Source organism: Fulmarus glacialis, unplaced genomic scaffold (assembly GCF_000690835.1).
Source record: "Fulmarus glacialis isolate BGI_N327 unplaced genomic scaffold, ASM69083v1 scaffold11361, whole genome shotgun sequence".
Lineage (NCBI taxonomy): Eukaryota > Metazoa > Chordata > Aves > Procellariiformes > Procellariidae > Fulmarus > Fulmarus glacialis.
The window spans coordinates 1430-19721 of record NW_009190899.1 but is presented as its reverse complement, the minus strand read 5'-3'; the positions used below and the strand labels follow the sequence as shown (position 1 = coordinate 19721).

General features: G+C 38.9%; 1 protein-coding gene across 1 annotated transcript in view; it reads left to right on the top strand.

Moving 5' to 3' along the window:
• Positions 1–12281, top strand: part of WFS1 (Wolfram syndrome 1 (wolframin)) — a 33352-nt gene extending 21071 nt beyond the window's left edge. The window contains 6 exon segments of the mRNA XM_009586479.1: positions 2695–2839; positions 3704–3874; positions 4526–4606; positions 8685–8830; positions 10492–11434; positions 11437–12281. Of these exon segments, the coding sequence (XP_009584774.1) occupies positions 2695–2839; positions 3704–3874; positions 4526–4606; positions 8685–8830; positions 10492–11434; positions 11437–12281 (2331 nt within the window).
• The last annotated feature ends 6011 nt before the right edge of the window (positions 12282–18292 follow it).

Sequence of the window (18292 nt, the reverse complement as noted above, 5' to 3'; positions counted from 1 at the left end):
TTTCCTCCTTTGACTGCTGCAGGCCAGAGCTTTGCAGCCATCTTCAGGTGGTTCCATGTAGGAGCTTTGCTATGACAGTGAAAGGTGGCTGTTGCATGGGGCTTGTTCGGAGGGAGCTGGTAGACCTTCCAGTAATATTTCATGGAAAGCCTTGATGTTTGTTGTGGGACTTGGAGGTGGTCTTTTTTTGCTACCAAAACTTTTAACATATACAAAAAAGCTTGTCATTTTATAATCAAAATAAAGGGAAAATATTTTCTGGTTGCTCAGATTTTGGGGGTGGGTTCTGTGGATTTTTTTTTTTGACGGGGTGGATGATTAAATCTTAATGCTGAATTTCAGGGGAAAAAAAAAAATCCTCCCCAAAACATTCCCCCCCTCAAAAAAAAAAAAAAACAAACAACAAAACAAACAAATCACAAACAATACAAAAAAAATCCTACAGGCAAGCCAAAAACCACTTTTATCATAAAACAGGTGTTATGCTATTGTTTTGCTTGTGCAGTAGCCTTGTGCAACATGACTAATGCCAGAATCTGCTAGTTTGTGTTGCAGTATGAATTTCATAGAGTCATAGAACAGTTTGGATTGGAAGGAAGAACCTTTAAAGGTCATCTAGTCCAAACCCCCTGCAATTAGCAGGGACATCTTCAACTCAATCAGGTTGCTCAGAGCCCCGTCCAGCCTGACCTTGAATGTTTCCAGGGATGGGACATCTACCACCTCTCTGGGCAACCTGTTCCAGTGTTTCACCACCCTCACTGTAAAAAATTTCTTCCTTATATCTAGTCTGAATCTACCCTCTTTTAGTTTAAAACCATTCCCCCTTGTCCTGTCGCAACAGGTCCTGCTAAAAAGTTTGCCGCCATCTTTCTTATAAGCCCCCTTTAAGTATTGAAAGGCCGCAATAAGGTCTCCCCAACGCCTTCTCTTCTCCAGGCTGAACAACCCCAACTCTCTCAGCCTTTCTTCATAGGAGAGGTGTTCCATCCCTCTGATCATTTTTGTGGCCCTCCTCTGGACCCGCTCCAGGAGGTCCATTTCTTTCTTGTGCTGAGAATTTTTATGTCCAAGAGATCCTTATAAACTTAAAAGAGCTGCATCTACTGCTCTTGAAGCTTTGCTCAAAATCTCAATGGCTATAAGTATAAACATGCTCAAGAAGCAGCTGTTCTTGTCAGAGGATGTTGTTTACCATGTAACTTGTTCAAGAATTCCTTTCTGAAATAAATAGCTGAAGGTACATCTGCAGTTGGGTGATAAATTACCAGGCAATTGCCGAAACTTTAATTTTTTTTTTTTTGTCTCATATACTCTTTTCTTGGTCTGCCACTGTATCTGTGCACTGCTTGTTAAACTCTGGCATGACGTAATCATCGTTTAGTTCTGACTTTAGTCCAGACTTTAGTCTAAAAAATTAGTCCAATTTTTTTTTCTTATTTCTGTATGGGTTTGGATAGCTTCACTGTGTATGTACTGTGGGTTTAATCACTATGATGTCTACCCAGTAACTATCTATGTAGAAGTTGTTGGAGCACCCACTTAGGTGTATGAAACCAGTTGCAAGACTGGAGATCTAGCCTTTACTGTAAGAAAAAGATCTTTTTGATGATATCAGTATGTTTAATCTACATGGGCATAATGTGTCTTTCAAAGGTATTTCTTTAGTCACCTTTAGTGGCAATATCAAAGGCAAAGTTTCAGAGAAACTGTCAAACAGATTTTTTTCAGCAGATAATACTGTGGACTTACGGAGCTATACTCTTAAGGTATTGCATTAATTACTCCTAGAATGTAACTGAAGTAACAGTGGGGAGAGAGGGAGTGCAGTGAACCAAGCAAAAGCATTTCCCAGCTTCTCCGGGCATGCGGATAAAATGTCCAGTAGTTTTGGCCCCTTTCTGCCATTTAACATTTTGTTGCTTTGTGGTATGATAAGCAGAAGTGTTCCGTGCTATTATATAAATATATTTACTAGTATATTACCATATATTTCAATTTTATAGAAGGAAGAAAAAAGGTGATTTTTCTTCTTATCTGTAAAACAATTAATACGGGCAACTGCTCCATAATTTCTGTAATCCTAAATAGGATAATTTTTACAGGCTTTATATCACTGAAATTGCTTGATGCTTAAGCAGTATTACTTTTATTCCATTCACTAATTAATCATGAGTTTGCTTTGACTTGCTGTGGCTAAACTGCTACGAGTTGGGGATTTCGCTGCTGAAGCCTCCTTCTATGTCAAGGACCTTTGTCAGTAACTTAACATTCATCTGAATTTCTGAATGTCTCGGGCACCAGGTTATTACACTTAATTTTTGTGTTTCTAAAATGAGGCTAGCAGTGTTGTCTGACCATTGTTATAGGAGGAAAAGAATTCAAGAAAACTTTTAACACCGGGAGCTTTACCTGATCCTGCTAGATGCTCAAAAGATCAATGGCAACGAATTCACTGACCTGGCCAAATGTGTTGCAATTCCTTCTTGCTTCCAGTTCTGGAAACTGATTTTTCTCTGCAGAAGATTGACTTACAGCTATGTTCTTTAGTGCTAGGTGCAAATGTTTTGACCTTTTGTTCAGAGAGAATTTATTCTAGCTGAGTTCCAGGGGGTGGGAGGAGAGAGACAGAGAAAGAGAGGGAGTAGAGTGTATTTCAGTAATTGAAGGAATTCTGTTCCCCGCTTATTCTAGGTGGGGAAACACTACTTAAGATTAGCAGAAGAGGAGGATGAAGAACTTAACAATTGTAGTGCGGTTGACTGGTTCATCCTTGCTGCTAAGCAAGGCCGAAGAGAAGCTGTCAAACTGTTGCGTAGATGTCTGGCAGACAGAAGAGGTATGGGTTCTCGGAGACTTGCGCTTCCTACTTTACCTGAAATAATACTATATCCATTTTAACACTGAAAAGAGGGGTTAAAAATACGATGGGAATGTTCATGGCAAAATTGTGTGAGTAGCTACTGACAGCATGTTCAAATAGGTAATTTAAAAAGCATTAATTACTGATATTGCTCATAAAAGCATTTATATTAATTATTTGCTTGAATTCCTCCATGGAATTCATGCTCGTTCTTCCCCTCCCCACCTTTCATTGAAGCTTCTTTTCTTTGACCGTGAAGGTCATATATAACCACACACCACCTACATATCTGCTGTTGTTTTTCTTTTGCCCCTCTACAACCTCTCTCCTAATGGATCTTTTTCACTGTCTTCCCCCACTTCAAGATTCACATCTTTCTTCATGCTCCTTCCCACGCTTGGAATGGTCTCCTCTTGTCTGCCAACTATCTGAACTCTTATTTAAAGGGGAAAAAAAAAAACAACCTTTCATTAATTTTTTTTTTTTTTAACAAAAAAAAAGGCAGAGGATGTTATTTACCATGTAACTTGTTTGTGTTTTTTACATGTATATCCGCAGCATCTTTTGCCTGAACTGCTGTACTTCAAAAGTTGAACCAAGACATAAGGATAATTAGTGTCTTGCACAGTCTTTGAAGTACAGTTTAAACTTAAGCAATGTGATTAGATTTTGATAAGCAATGGGCACAGAAGGGCATTTGAGTAATTTACTTAGGTGGTGAAGATGTGAATGAAACTTGAGAAGTTTCAGACTAAACTGAGAAAAATAAATTGTGGGCAAATCTGTCATTTCTGCATGAGTGTGGGATAATAGTACCTAATGTATTTTTCTTTTCTTGAGGCATCACTTCTGAGAACGAGCAAGAAGTGAAAAAATTATCATCTGAGACTGATTTGGAGAGAGCTGTGAGGAAAGCTGCCTTAGTCATGTATTGGAAATTAAACCCAAAAAAGAAGAAGCAATTGGCAGTTTCTGAACTACTAGAAAATGTTGGGCAAGTTGACAATGAAGGTTTGTTTATGAACTGATTTATGGTATTGATAAAATATATCCTTACAGGCAGAATACAGCTGGAAACTTAAAGGGCTTTATAAACAATCAGGCATGAGATAAAAGTAAATGCATGATCTACTTAAGGAAAAGTAACAGTGTTAATGACTCTAACTCTCTTTTAATAACTGTGTTCTCTGGACCAATAAAGTTAGTTCGTAAAGGCCTGCCAACTCTTGCTGTAGGTTGTGATTCAGTTAAGCACTCATATGAGTGACCAAATATTAAAAATATCTTCATTAGACACTCGCTGTCCTTGGAAAATAAATCTTTTATGGCTTTGCTGTGTTTGACTTTTTTCCTTAACAGTCATCCTGATGATATATTACTAGATATTTCAATTTACAAACCCAGTCTTCAAGACACCTGTCTCACTCCATCATTACAGCAGTATGTGTTAGCTATGTCAATGCTGTTCCCTTTTCTAATATAGTAATAGGAATATAGAAAGCTATATAGCCACTTCTTACCTGTTTATATGTATATTTGTCTTTTCCTGACTTTGAAGAAATACCATTCTCCAGATATTGCAGCTTAAAGAACATTCCAGTTATTGTTTGATCACTTTAATGGACTGCTTTGACTTTCCATAAACTTCTGTTATTGAACCAGATGGTGAGAAGCAACCTGGCCCGGTCCCAAAGTCGATACAGAAGCAGAGAAGAATGCTGGAGCGATTAGTGAGCAGTGAATGTGAGTGCATGCTGCTGCTTTCAATCTTTGCCTGTGATTTTGGTTTCTATTTTGTTTTGCTAAGCAATTTTGTGCTGCCAGAGTAAGAATGTATAGCAAGTTTGGATTGCTATAAACTGATAGTGTCAATTTATTATATGTGCAAGGTAAATAACCGATCTGCATGTGAACTCACAGAAGACATGACCATTACAGTCAACTTGTCAGTGATTAGTATACTAAGAGGAGTTTGCATGTCTTTTGTTAATATATTCTTGCCCTTTCAGCACTTACCAGTCTATGCAGCAAAAAAATTTTTGTACTTTCAATAATTTTTTTTTTTAGTTCTAAACTGTAGTAAGCTTTCTGATTACAATAAGGGAATTAATTATGCAACCATTTAATGCAGACAGATCCCTCATTCTATTTGCCTTGCTTCTGTTTGCCATTCCCTTATAATTAATGTTTGTCTTTTCATATTTGTCCAAGATTGATATAGGAAAGGTGCACCAAGATACTCCTTTCATAACTTAGGGGCAGCTTAGTTCATGTAGTGGGGAGAATTAAACCACTCAACGCACACAGGGTCAGACTTGTAGACCCAAATTTGTGAGTTTTGTAAGTTATGGTGGGGGTGGGGGCTTGGACTTGAAATAAAGTTCTCCCTAGCCCTGCATACCTAAGAAATGCTGCTATGCTGCCGGGCCTTCAGGAGGAAAGTCAAATTGTTAAATTAAGAAAATGCATTATAAACAATGCAGCATGTGTAGTTTTTCAAGAACATTATCTAACATAAGGTTAGATTCATCATTGTTGGGAAAATCTCGTTTTCTTGAAATGGAGTAGGTCAGATGAAATAGTTCACGTGCAATCTAGATCAGTTCTTGAAGAGCATTTTTCAATGTCACAAAGCATATTATTTATTAATACATCTATAGTTGAGAATATGTATAAATAAAGCATCATATGGGGATTAGTGAGCCAAATCTGGGGGATTGCAGGTTTAAACTCCCTGAAAGATTAGATTTATATTTCATTAGGTCAGTTTGGCCTTTACTTTCAAGGATTGTATTCATTACACAGGTGACTTCTGAAAGTAACATTCCTAAGAATGGAGTGTTTCAGTTTTATGTTAACTTTCACAGAAGTAAAAGAGGAGGAGGGACACGTGCCAGTATATGTAAGTGAAGGAGTAGGTGACAGGGAGAAACAGTATTTTGGAGACCAAGCTTGTGATCCTATCAAAACTTCCATGAGAGTAGGTCACAGGTGTTCTTGTGACTCATTTGCCACTTCTGGAAAGCTAGAAATAGTCCTTCAGGGATAAGACTGTTGTGTTTCATGGTCTGGTCATCGTATCGTAATGCAGCTGTATCTGGGTTCATTGGAGCTATGTTGCATTGGTGCTTAATGGATGACACTAGTATTCTTTCCTAGCTGAACTGGCACGTGCTGATAGAGCATGAGTGCAAAGCGAGTCATTTTATTCTAGATTCTTCAGTAACTCAAAGAGCGTCACAAAAGGAACTGGCAAATTTTTTTTTTGAAGGCTTAAATAGCAGATAAAATAACAGGAGAGTAAATGAACGTACATGTAAGCGTAGGCAGAAATTGATGTGCATATTTTCCTTTTTCTACGGTGGATGGGGGAGGCAGGGGAATTTGTCATAACCAAATTGAAGAAAAAAAATCTATGAATAATAAAGTAGAATCTACAACATATGCTTTTTGTATCAATTTAAGAGACACTTGGGTGACAAAATACTACTAACATTTAAAAATGAAAAGTTTTCATCAAACACTTAAAGTAGGAGTTAAGCTGTTAGCTCTTCTCTAGAGAGCTTTCATCTTTTCATAGATGAACAAGACAGCTGTTGCTCTCCAGCATTTACTTCTCTGATCCACTGAGTTTCTCCATTTATCTTGCCGGCAGGAGATTCTTCCTTCAGTTTTAATACATGACAATACTTGGAAGATAATTTTTAAGCCAGATATGTGTTTGCAGATATGTGATCTGGGGTATCCTTAATGGAGGTCTAAACAGAAGATTAGAGCTGACATTGTCAATGGACAGTTGTTGCATGCCTAAGAGTATACATGTCATTACATTTCATAGGCCTTCTATACATAGTAAGTTCATAACTCCTTCCTTCTCAGGATGTCCCATGGTCCTGTAAAAGTGCCGTTAAGGAATTTTTGTGAGGTTCTAACCATGTCCGCTTGCTGATTCCACACCAAAAAGATTATCTTACCACTTTCGTCCCAATAGGAGAATAAATTTAGATGACACATTTGGTATTAGGCTTGATCTGAACCCCACCAAAGACAGCTAAGGAGTCTCACTGATTTCTTTGTGCGAGCAGTGTCGCCTTACAGCCTGTCAATGACACGAATAGCTAGCAAAAATAAATAAATCCTTTCTTGTTTCTTGGGAGGCATGCCAGATGGTATTTTGTGGGACATACGGGTTCATGCAACGAAGAAAAAAAAATTTAAAAAGTAAAAGGGCAAGCAAAAGGCAACATCCATGTTGTGAGATTAAAGCAAAAGATAGATGGTAAGCTACTGTTTTTCTACTGAGCTCTTTTAACACCTCTCTTCCTGTAGCAGATATCTTGACACAAATACTTTATTTTGTTCTGTATCTACAGTGTTTTCAGTATTAAATTCTGATATAACTTCCATAAATGTAGCATTTTTGTAAAATTAAAAAATTAATAGGCTCAAACCCATTAAACCTCTGAATTTAAACTCAGTGAAGCAGTTCAGTTTTCTTTGTCTTTAAAATCTTAAACTAGTATTAAGCAGGCCAGCTTTCATATCTTTGTGTCAGCTGACTAGCTAAACTTACTGTGTAGGAGGTGTGTTACAGATTTTTGTCATTCAAAAGTCTTTCATACCTACAGCAATGTCATTTGCTTTAGTGTATGGAAAAAAGTTGCTGTTAATTATCCTCCTTTACAAATGACATCAAACTTGTCTACCATAGAAACTAGCTAATCCATGCTAATGTAAGGAACTGGCTGTGAAAAGAGTTTGAAGCAGTGTATAAATCGTATTCTGTCTTGCAGCATCTGTAGAGTTTTCAGAAATAACCTCTTGCCTCGCTTCTACTTGCAGGAGTGAATAAGGATCTTCCAGGGCAGAGTGATAAATTTTGTCTCTGTGTGTAACTGAGCAAAGTATATTTTGTTGCTGGCTATCTGTTTTAGATCACAGTTGATAGAGTTTGGGGGAGGCCCTTTGTATAGCCACATAGCATATTAAATTAATACACTGTAAGTAATCTATATTTAGTCTTGTAGATAGGAATAATTGGGCATTTCCCATAATTATGTCTGTAACTTCTGAACTCAGAAAAATGACTGTTAAATGCCAAATCAGAAGTCAGTTTTTCAGTTAATCACATACAGATAATTCAGTACTGTTCCTGTACAATTCTTTCTTTTCAGTGTGGCTGCTAGTTAAAGATTTCTCTCAAGAAGTTACCAAAGATATAATAGCTTATGATTTAAAACTGTGTGACCTAATCCAGTAGTCTTTTTTCCTTGGAATACTTGCAGATAAGCTACATTCACTCACTCTGTTCTGCTTCAGTATAAGAAATTTATCTGCTGTCTGACAAGATTTAGAGTAGTCAAGAGTAGTCAAGTTGCGCCAAGGGAGGTTTAGACCGGACGTTAGGAAAAACTTCTTCACTGAAAGAGTGGTCAGGCCTTGGAACAGGCTGCCCAGGGAAGTGGTAGAGTCGCCATCCCTGGAAGTATTTAAAAGACGTGTAGATGAGGCGCTTAGGGACAGGGTTTAGTGGGCATGGTGGTGTTGGGTTAACGGTTGGACTTGATGATCTTAGAGGTCTTTTCCAACCTTAATGATTCTGTGATTCTATGATTCTATGATTGCTGGCACAAGCAGCTTGTTGTTTTCAGCACAGATCTCAGAAACAGTTGCAAGGTAAGCCTCTGTTATCGGTAGTTCAGTTTTTGAAGCCCAGAGTAGATCTTCTTTAATACCAGGAAAGAAAATTAATATTCCAACTCATAATCAGTACAGTGTTGCAGTGATATTATTTACTCAAAGGCTTCATTTTATCTTTTAGCTAAAAAATTTATTGCTTTGGATGACTTTGTTGAAATTACCAAGAAGTACGCAAAGGGAATCATCCCATCTAACCTGATTATGCAGGAAGAGGAAGATGATGAATTGGCAGGGAAGACTCCTGAAGAGTTACCTCTGCGACTGAAGGTAAAAAGGCAATACTGAACAGGTTATGTTGAAGGGCTCTTAACTTACGCATTTCAGACAAGCCAGAGGTGACTTGCACTTGACTCTCAAAGCTGATGTTTAGCCTATATAGGTCAGTACAAGAATTGTTGCTATAATTTCCTTTTGGACTTGACTTCATATCTATGTTTACAGTTTCATGTATATGAGTCATATATTCAAGAGAAAGGGATAATTGTTTTCCCTGGAAGAGGGCAATCTATCTTCATTACATCTCAGTGAGGATTTAAATGTCCCTATCACAACTGCCGTATTTTTATTGTAGATGTTATTATATGCTTCGTATCTTTCTTATTTAAACAGGAGCAAGCAGGTGGGAAAAATTATCCATAGCCTTGAGGTGTGAAAAGGTTCTGTTACAAAGGAATTCAAGAATAGTGGAACTTGCTGTTAGTGGTTTTCTATACTGATTTAAAGTGCAGGCATTCAATACTGGTATAAATTTCAAGCAAGGTAGGGGGTTTCTAGCTGCTGACGTGAGAGTTTTTGTTGTAATTGTTGTCATTTTGTTGTCCATTATCATATGGTAGGGGTGAAAAAAAAAGGGGGGGGCGGGCAGTGAGGGGTATGTCTTTCCAATCTTTTGAATCACTAATATTCTGAGAGATGCATTTACGAAGAAGAACGGGGATACCTTTGCTAATAAATAAGCTTATGCCCAAGTCATTGTGTGTGTTACCCCACTTCATCACAATGCATAGATCTTTGGAGAAGCATTCTTGGCCTTTCCCTTGAACTAATTAATATAAAAGCATAAGTTCTGGGAAAACATCAAAACTGTCTTTTTTTATGGGGGAAGGATGATTGTTTGCAGCATCTAATGTGCAGGTGCAATATTTGAATATGTGTTTGAAAAATCTGTACCTTTTTATTGATCCTACGTAAAGTGTGTGGTTGGTCATAGGGAGAGGATTTGATCCAGCAGTTCCCCTGTTGTCTGGTGACTGCATTGGAAAATGCCACGTAAGATAGGTAGAATTTTAAGATCCTGTACAGTTACTGTTGTGGAGTTAAAAGAATCCCTAGACATGTAATAATTATAGTTAAAGATATTTCTGCTGCTTACAAACCAGATTTTGATAGCTGCACTCCTAAATGCTTGGGAAGAATTGTTTCAAAGATAAACCACAGCTGTAAAGACTTCCTGTAAGTGCATATTATTCATATGCACTGTTTCCTGTAGTGTATATCCATGTCAGCATGTATAGCATAATCCTTGCAGAACAGTGGCAGAGTTAAGTGCTTTAAAGCTACAGTACTCACAGCTCAAGTAACGACTTAAGATGTACAGGACTGCAGCCATGTACTTTATCTTCAGTATGAGGTTAGCAGAGCAGAATATTTGACTAGGAAGCCCTTTAATTAAATGTGTCAAAGGTAATGAAATACGTCTTTCCTGAAATCAAAATCGCCTCTGAGCTTCATCTGACTGAATTAATCAAAATAGAGCTAATAATCTCAAACAAAGTAATCTCATTTTATTGGCAACATTCATCTGAAATATAAATCTTTTCATGTCAGCTGAGGTTAGACAACTGACTGCTACTGCTTCAGCTAAGAATATCTGTGATGTAAAGACACAAAACTGCTCATAAATAAAATGCTTCTTTCTCTCTTTCCAGGTTGTAAAATATCCGCTTCATGCCATTATGGAAATTAAAGAATACCTTATAGATATTGCATCAAAGGCGGGAATGCATTGGCTGTCTACCATTGTTCCAACACACCATATAAATGCTCTCATCTTTTTCTTCATTATCAGTAATCTGACAATTGATTTTTTTGCCTTTATTATTCCATTAGTCATATTCTATTTGTCCTTCATTTCTATGGTGATTTGCACACTGAAAGTTTTTCAGGACAGTAAGGCTTGGGAAAACTTCCGTGCTTTGACTGATTTACTGCTTCGTTTTGAACCAAACCTAGATGTTGAGCAAGCTGAGGTGAACTTTGGGTGGAATCACTTAGAGCCATACATTTATTTTTTACTCTCGGTATTCTTTGTCATTTTTTCCTTCCCTATAGCAAGCAAAGACTGTATACCATGCTCAGAGTTAGCTACCGTCTCAGTTTTCTTCACAGTGACGAGTTACATGAGTTTAAGCACGTGTGCAGAACCTTACACACGAAGAGCGTTAATGACTGAGATAGCAGCAGGTTGCTTATCCCTACTGCAGGTTATACCTGGGAATTTTGGCTACCTGAAATTCCTAGGTAAAACCTTCTTTACTGTTCCTGTAGGCCATTTCTTTGTGATAAATGTAAGCATCCCATGCCTTCTGTTTTTGTACTTGTTCTATCTTTTCTTTAGAATGGCACAACTACGGAGTTTTAAAGGCACCTACTGCTACCTGGTCCCTTATCTGGTCTGCTTTATGTGGTGCGAACTCTCTGTGGTCATTCTGCGGGAGTCCTCTGGCATTGGGCTCGTTCGTGCATCAATTGGTTATTTCCTGTTTCTCTTTGCACTCCCAGTGCTAGGTGTAGGCATTGCACTGATGTGTCTTATCCATTTCATTAAGTGGTTTGTGTCTCTGGAGCTCATGAAAATTGTAGTGACTCTGGTTTTTTCCGATGGTGGACGAAAGTTAACTTCTCTGTAGTTGAAATGGTTAAATCCCTCACTCGCAGCTCGATCGTGAAACTCATTCTGGTGTGGATTACAGCTGTAGTGTTGTTCTGTTGGTTCTATGTGTATCGATCAGAGGGAATGAAAGTTTACAACTCTACCTTGACATGGAATCAGTATGCTTTCCTCTGTGGGCCCCGGTCGTGGAAGGAGACTAATATGGCACGTACTCAGATTTTATGTAGTCACCTGGAAGGACACAGAGTGACATGGACTGGGCGGTTCAAATATGTGCGCGTGACAGAAATCGACAATAGTGCAGAATCTGCAATAAATATGCTTCCGCTTTTTATTGGGGATTGGATGAGATGCTTGTATGGTGAAATCTACCCTCTCTGTGACCCCAAGAATGTTACGCTGGAGGAAGAAGAATTGTGTCGTCTCAAGTATTTGACAAAGCATAACTGCCACATGAAAATGTTTGATCGGTACAAATTTGAAATAACTGTGGGCATGCCTTTCAGTAGTAAAAATGGAACCAAGTCTATAGAGGAGGATGATATAACCAAAGATATTGTGCTGAAGGCAAGCAATGAGTTTAAAAAAGTGTTGCTGAACTTGAGGCAAGGAAGTATAATTGAATTCAGCACAATTCTGGAGGGTCGTCTAGGCAGTAAATGGCCTGTCTTTGAACTGAAAGCAATCACTTGCTTGAATTGCATGTCTAAACTCTTACCTGCAGGGAGGCATGTGAAAATAGAGCATGACTGGAGGAGCACAGTGCATAAAGCCATTAAATTCGCTTTTGATTTCTTCTTCTTCCCATTCCTGTCAGCTGCATAATGAGCTCTCATATTGGTTCAGTGGTATCTTCAGTGTATGCTGCATTTACACTACCAAAGGTTTGGCTTCTTAAAAGGTTAAAAAAACCCAAACAAAAAACAAACAAACAAACAAAAAAACAACAAAAAAACCCCCAAAACCCCACCTTGCTGTAGCAATGCTCAAAATGTATGCTAATGTAGAGCATTAGTTGAGTTTCGAAAGCGTACATACTGTATCCTGACTTTAAACCCCGAATGACTGAAGTAATATATACTAGTTTAATATTGTAAATGAATGCAGAGGATTGCTGCTGCCTAATTGCATGGAGACTCTTTTGTCCAAAATGGATATATATTTGCCTGTGGTACACTATTTGCATTCACTTGCTCGATGTTAAAAGCACTTTACTCTTTAAGTATTCACAATGTGCCCTTTTGTATTTTCACAGGTATGATTTAGAATAGGTAGCTGACAACAGCTTATGTTGCATATATTGCTTGTATTTATTTGGTGTTTTCTAGAAAAAAGTGATCTTATAGTCAGTACCTGGTGGTGATATCTCTGTACAGAACTCATTGTTTCACGATTTGTCCAGAAGATAGTGACTTTAATGTTTTTTGAAAGGGCACACCATTTCACACCCCAGCAAGGTTTTAAAAATCCTCAAGCTTCCTTTTTGCATTAAATATTCTGTACAAAATATGCTATTTGTTCTGATTTGGTTATGACAACTACACATATGACACTAAGGTATAATCCATGCTGGTGTGTGAAGGACAAAGACCAGAGAGTAAGGCTGGTACTGAGATGGTACCAGTAATGGACAAGCCAAAGGAACTGAAAATAGTACATGAAAGTCTACAGTGGAAACTGAAATAGTGTGTTTCTTTAACAATTTGTATTGTGCAAATAAACATAAAATATAAACTTGAATTAAATGGGTACAACATTTGTTCTTATGCTTTGTCATTGTGAGCAGTTGTTTATGTTGTGCTGATAACAGCTTTCACTGAAAAATACAATTTAGAATGTTTAAAATGTTCTGGTGTGAGATACTTGCAGTTGTACTTCACGTTATTTCAAGCTAGCAGTAAAATTGGAGTATGCCAGGTGAAGCTTTTGTATCTGTGAAATCTAGACGTGTTCCTTACCCCTGCTTTCACTGGGAATTACTACCTTTTTTTAACCACTGGATGACTGTATTTCACAGATACATCACGCTATCTTCCGCTGATGGTGCATTGGATCCTATTTGCCTTTGCATATCGGTCATCGCTGGGGGGTTGGGGTGGAGGGGAGTGTTACCAGTGAAAACTCGTGATAGAGAAGGGGAAACTTTTGGGAAAATGAGGCGTTTGGCTGCACTCCAACTATAAGCACCCTCTTGAACATCACCCTGGGCTGCAGTTGGGAAGAAGCCAAAGGCACCCACAGGCGTGCTGCCTGGTTCCCAGGCAGTGAGCCAAGCCCGACATTGCAGAGCAGGAGCCTCCACCATCCAAAGCCATGTAGTCATGTTTGAGCCCGTCAGAAAATCTATGAAGTAGAATCGTGTCTTCTGGGTGCTTCTAGTCTTGAAAACTGTCAACCATCTCTCTGTTTCCACCTGGGGAAAAGAAATGGTGTAAGGTAGCAGGTAAATGCAAATTTTGACATAGTTTCTCTTACCTGATCCCATTTTGGCTGGAAATAAGCCAAACTTAGCCTTTTCTCCTCTTTTTGCTAGAACATCTGTAGGCTCTTTTTAAAGATCTAAACATTCTTCCTGGCTCTGAAATCTAAGCACAAAAGACGCAGGGTTTTTTTACTTTTTTTTTTCCTTATATACACATAATGAGGAAACTTCTGTTCATATGTTTGTCAGGAGAAAAGCAACAGTCTTGGTATTCAGAACTGATTTAAAAATTCTTCTGTTTTTAGCTTTTACTCTTTGCAAGGATGTCAATTTACTGACTTACTGTGGTGCATTTTGAAGAAGTTATTGCATGTCCTGAACAGGAAAACTTGACTGAAGTCAGATGTGGGAAGTGTTACAAGAAGAGGGAGAGTATTTTACTGATTTCTTTGGAAAGAGTTGCTTTTTAAGATGAGACGAAAGGGTTAATCCAGATACCTCAGTTCTCATCTGTAACTTAATATTGTTACGAGGCTTAACTCCAACAACTCTGAGACTTCTAGTTCAGCCTTTTCTAAGGAAATTATTAGGGGATATTGGCATATAACTGTTACTACATTTGCAAACTTAGAATTACTGGCTAAAACTCTGTAGTCCCTCGGAGGGGGGAAGCTCCTTCAGGGATGTTGATACCAGTATTGGTCAGATTCCAAGTTACACAATTCCTCTTTATGTGCTCATGTGAAAAACATCCCCTGAGTTAGCTAGATCCTGGGAAAAATAATTCATGTTCCGTAGTGACAGGTTGAATTTGTCAGATGATTCTTTCCAACAGCGATGGAAAGTTTTGAACACTAGCACATAGGAGATCATTTTCCATATGTTTTCAGCTCTTCTGTGTATCTGAAAAGGAGGTAAATTTGAATTCAAGACCTTTAAATACTGCCCTTTAATGTCCAGTTCTCAAGTGTTCCTTCTTGGTGCTTTTATATTTTTATGGAAAAAGAGGATACAGTAACATGATGGATAGGTACTCCATTTTCTTGTCGATCTAGTGTTCAGTGTTCTGAAAACTTTAGCAAATAGATCTTTCTAAATCGTATCTTAGCTGACAAGCACAAGATCACTAATACTTAATAAGCAATTGCAATTCCAGGCAAGATGTTTTTGCAAAGGGTGTTTCTATCTACTTCATGTCTTGCAGGCAAACAGTACAAAATAACTTTGTACCACTCGTGTGTGCTACAGCTCTATATTCTAAACCAGTTCATCTTCTAGACTGGAAAGGAGAGAGACAGAATGTGGCAGCTGCTGTTAATTATTCAATTAATCCTACATTTATTATTTTCTTATTCAGTTTTGCAGACATGATGAATTATAAACAGTTCCAAAGATAGGTGCCCTTTCTCTAGGCTGATAATTCAATCTTTTGAATTAGTATTAATTAACTGAAGAGGAGGAGGAGGATATTACATGGCTATTGACACATCTAAATTAGGTTCAGCTGTTCTTTAAGCTCAGCTTTAGCATTTAGAATATGCGGAATTTAGAGTAAATATTCATTATTTTAGTTCCATCCTCAAAGTAACATGAAAAAGTACTGCTTGTTCTCCAAACTGGTACATTCTTCTATAAGCATAAAAAAACCAACAAAACACATATAGAAATTCTGAATCATCTAAGAGCTCGCTCATTCTTGCAGTAGGCAAGAATGCAAGGAGTTTATACTTTGCATTTTGCCCTGTTCTTCCAGAGAAGGAAATCAGTAGATCTGTAGGAATTACATGTGGTTTTATTTCCTAGAACTAGGAGGTCATAAATGCCGTAAAATAGCTGCTATTAATTGTGAATTTGCTTGCAGTTTTTTTGTAATACAGGGTAACAAGAATGTTACCATTGGGGTAGCGCGATGCTTTCTTACGTTCCTACACAGCTGATGAACTTGAGCCTTTGATATAAAACAGTATGCAGAAAAACAATATCCAGAGCATACCCGTATCTGTCTGCCTTTCTTAATGCTTTTGAGATTCATTGTAGTCTTTCAGGGTAAGGGTCAAGTTCAGTAACAAATGAAGGGGGTTAAAAAAGGCTGTGCTGTGATCTCAGCTTCACGGTTGCAATTGTTTGAGCAGCAGATAGTTATAAAGGAAAACCAGCTGCTTAATGATTAAGTTAGAAAAATATTAATCTATGCAGCAAAAATTAGGTGGAACTCACCAACTTGTTAAGAGATACATACCTGCTCTAACAAATTCCTGCATGCATGCCAATGTTACTTAAATACAAATAGGATGCCTAGAAACCAAACAACCAAATGACATTACTGTTTATACGCATTAATTAAGATGGTTCATTTGTTTTCATATTATTACTCAAAAGATTTAATTAGCTTTTATTCTGGGAGAAAAAAATCATTAGCATCCTGCAACTTCCTCTTGTAAATTATAGCCTGATGTGGAAAAGGTGAGATTCACCTTCCCGTTAAGGACGGATGTTCAGCACTGATTAAACTTGCATTTTCATCACCTCTAATAAACTCAAACCTCAGGTTTTGAAGCAGAACAGGAACGTGGGAGCACTGCTTACAATCTTCCTTTATGAAATATTTTACACTGGTACAGAAGGAAATACACAGGATAGACATCTTCCTCCTGCCAGCTACAGGAAGCAGCTTCTATAAGATTGCAGCTTCACTATACTCATTTCACCATTTTCATCCGACAAAAAAGTTCATTTAAATTTGCGCAATAAGTGATGTGTTTTACTGCACATTCTGATTTGAGTACTGAGTTACTTGGGGTGAAATCAAGGATCTTTGTAATCCTACTGAAAAGATGTGTGTGGTTGTAATCACACTTCCCAAAATATGATAGAAACAAAAGAGCAGGAGGTTATTGATAATCAGCTTTTTAGCCAAGAAGCAGTTGCATGCCCAGAACATGGGCATAACATGGACTAAGATGGGGAATAGCTCTGTATGATACATATAGTGAGTGCATACATCGTTTTTGCACCAGAACCACCTGACACTTCCGTTTGCCCACGCCCACGTAAACGTGCCCCTAGAGCTTTCCTGCCAAAGCAGCGTATCCTGGGGAGTAGCTGCTGGCGGTCCCTCCCAACCTCTGCCAGCTGGTAGCCTCTTCTAGCCCTAAATCCCCTCTCCCTCTTTCCCAGCTGACCTGTGGGCTGGGATGCGAATTCCTCCTTAACTGTCTCACTTTGTAACAAGGAAAACAAAGCAGTGAAATTCTGGTGTCTTCCAGTGCATCGCACTAGTCCTCCTGAAGAACAAGTAGGTTTTCCCACAGTTGTCTCCAGACAGTAGGCCACTATCTCCAAACGCACAAAAAAGGTTAAGATACGTTCCCAGGGCAGTGAGAATACTGGTAATTCAAGTATGACTCGGCAGCCCAGACATTCACAGCCTGACCTAGGTTCCTGTGTAGTCCTGGAGACTGGTGCCACTACCTGCTTGAAGATGGTTGGCTTGGCTTCACGCTAGTCACAGCAGAAACAATGCCCTCGTGGTGGGTCTGGCTGGGTCGTCTGCCCCAACACATTTAGTCTGCTCATCCTCCTCCCTTCTGCAGATCCCCATTACAAAGAGAAAAGAGAGGGCTCTACCCAAAGGTTTGTGACTGCTCCAGTGTGATGGGGGATGGATTTACCAAGGGAGGCTGAGTTCAATTAGTTCTGAAATTTCCCACCTGCCATCAGTAATAAAAATTGGGCCAGGTCACATGCAGGGATGCCTCCTCCAGTGCTCTGTTGTGCTAATAGGAGCTCTCTGCTGGGAGATGGTATGTCTTTTGATGGCACTGTGTGGGTGGGATTGCTGCTGTGAAGGTCGAATCTCAGTGCTGGAAAGGCATCTTGTACAAACTCTCTGAGGTGACAGCAGCTTCTGCCCAGGGCAGCAAAGTGCTTTAATGGTGCTGGGTTGTTCAGGGGGATCCCTAACTCCCAGAGAAGGTGCTGGGCTGTATTGTACCACCTGGAGGTCCTTGATCCTGGCCAGGAGCCCCGTTGGCCCTGTGTGGAGAAGGGGGTTTTTCCTGCTCCCAGGCGGTGCAGGGGTCTCGGTCCTGGCAAAATTTTTCTGTTGCAACTTTTGTTCTAATCACACCATCTTTATCAAGGTGCTGGTATCTTCCTGTTTGTCTCTAGATAACGTGCATCAGGGTTTTTCTTCAGGGGCCATTCGGAGAGGAAACTCTCAGATGGCTTGAGTTTCCCCAACACAGCCTGTCCTCTACTGACTGTATAGATGGAGTCTTAGTTTAGGATGCTCTGCAGTGCCTGTAGTTGGTCAGTGAGAATACTCCTCTCAGTACTTGCCTTTATTGCTCGAGTGGTACGAATGATGCAGATTTGTGAAATAGAAGCATCACACCTCCAAAGCCACTCCAGT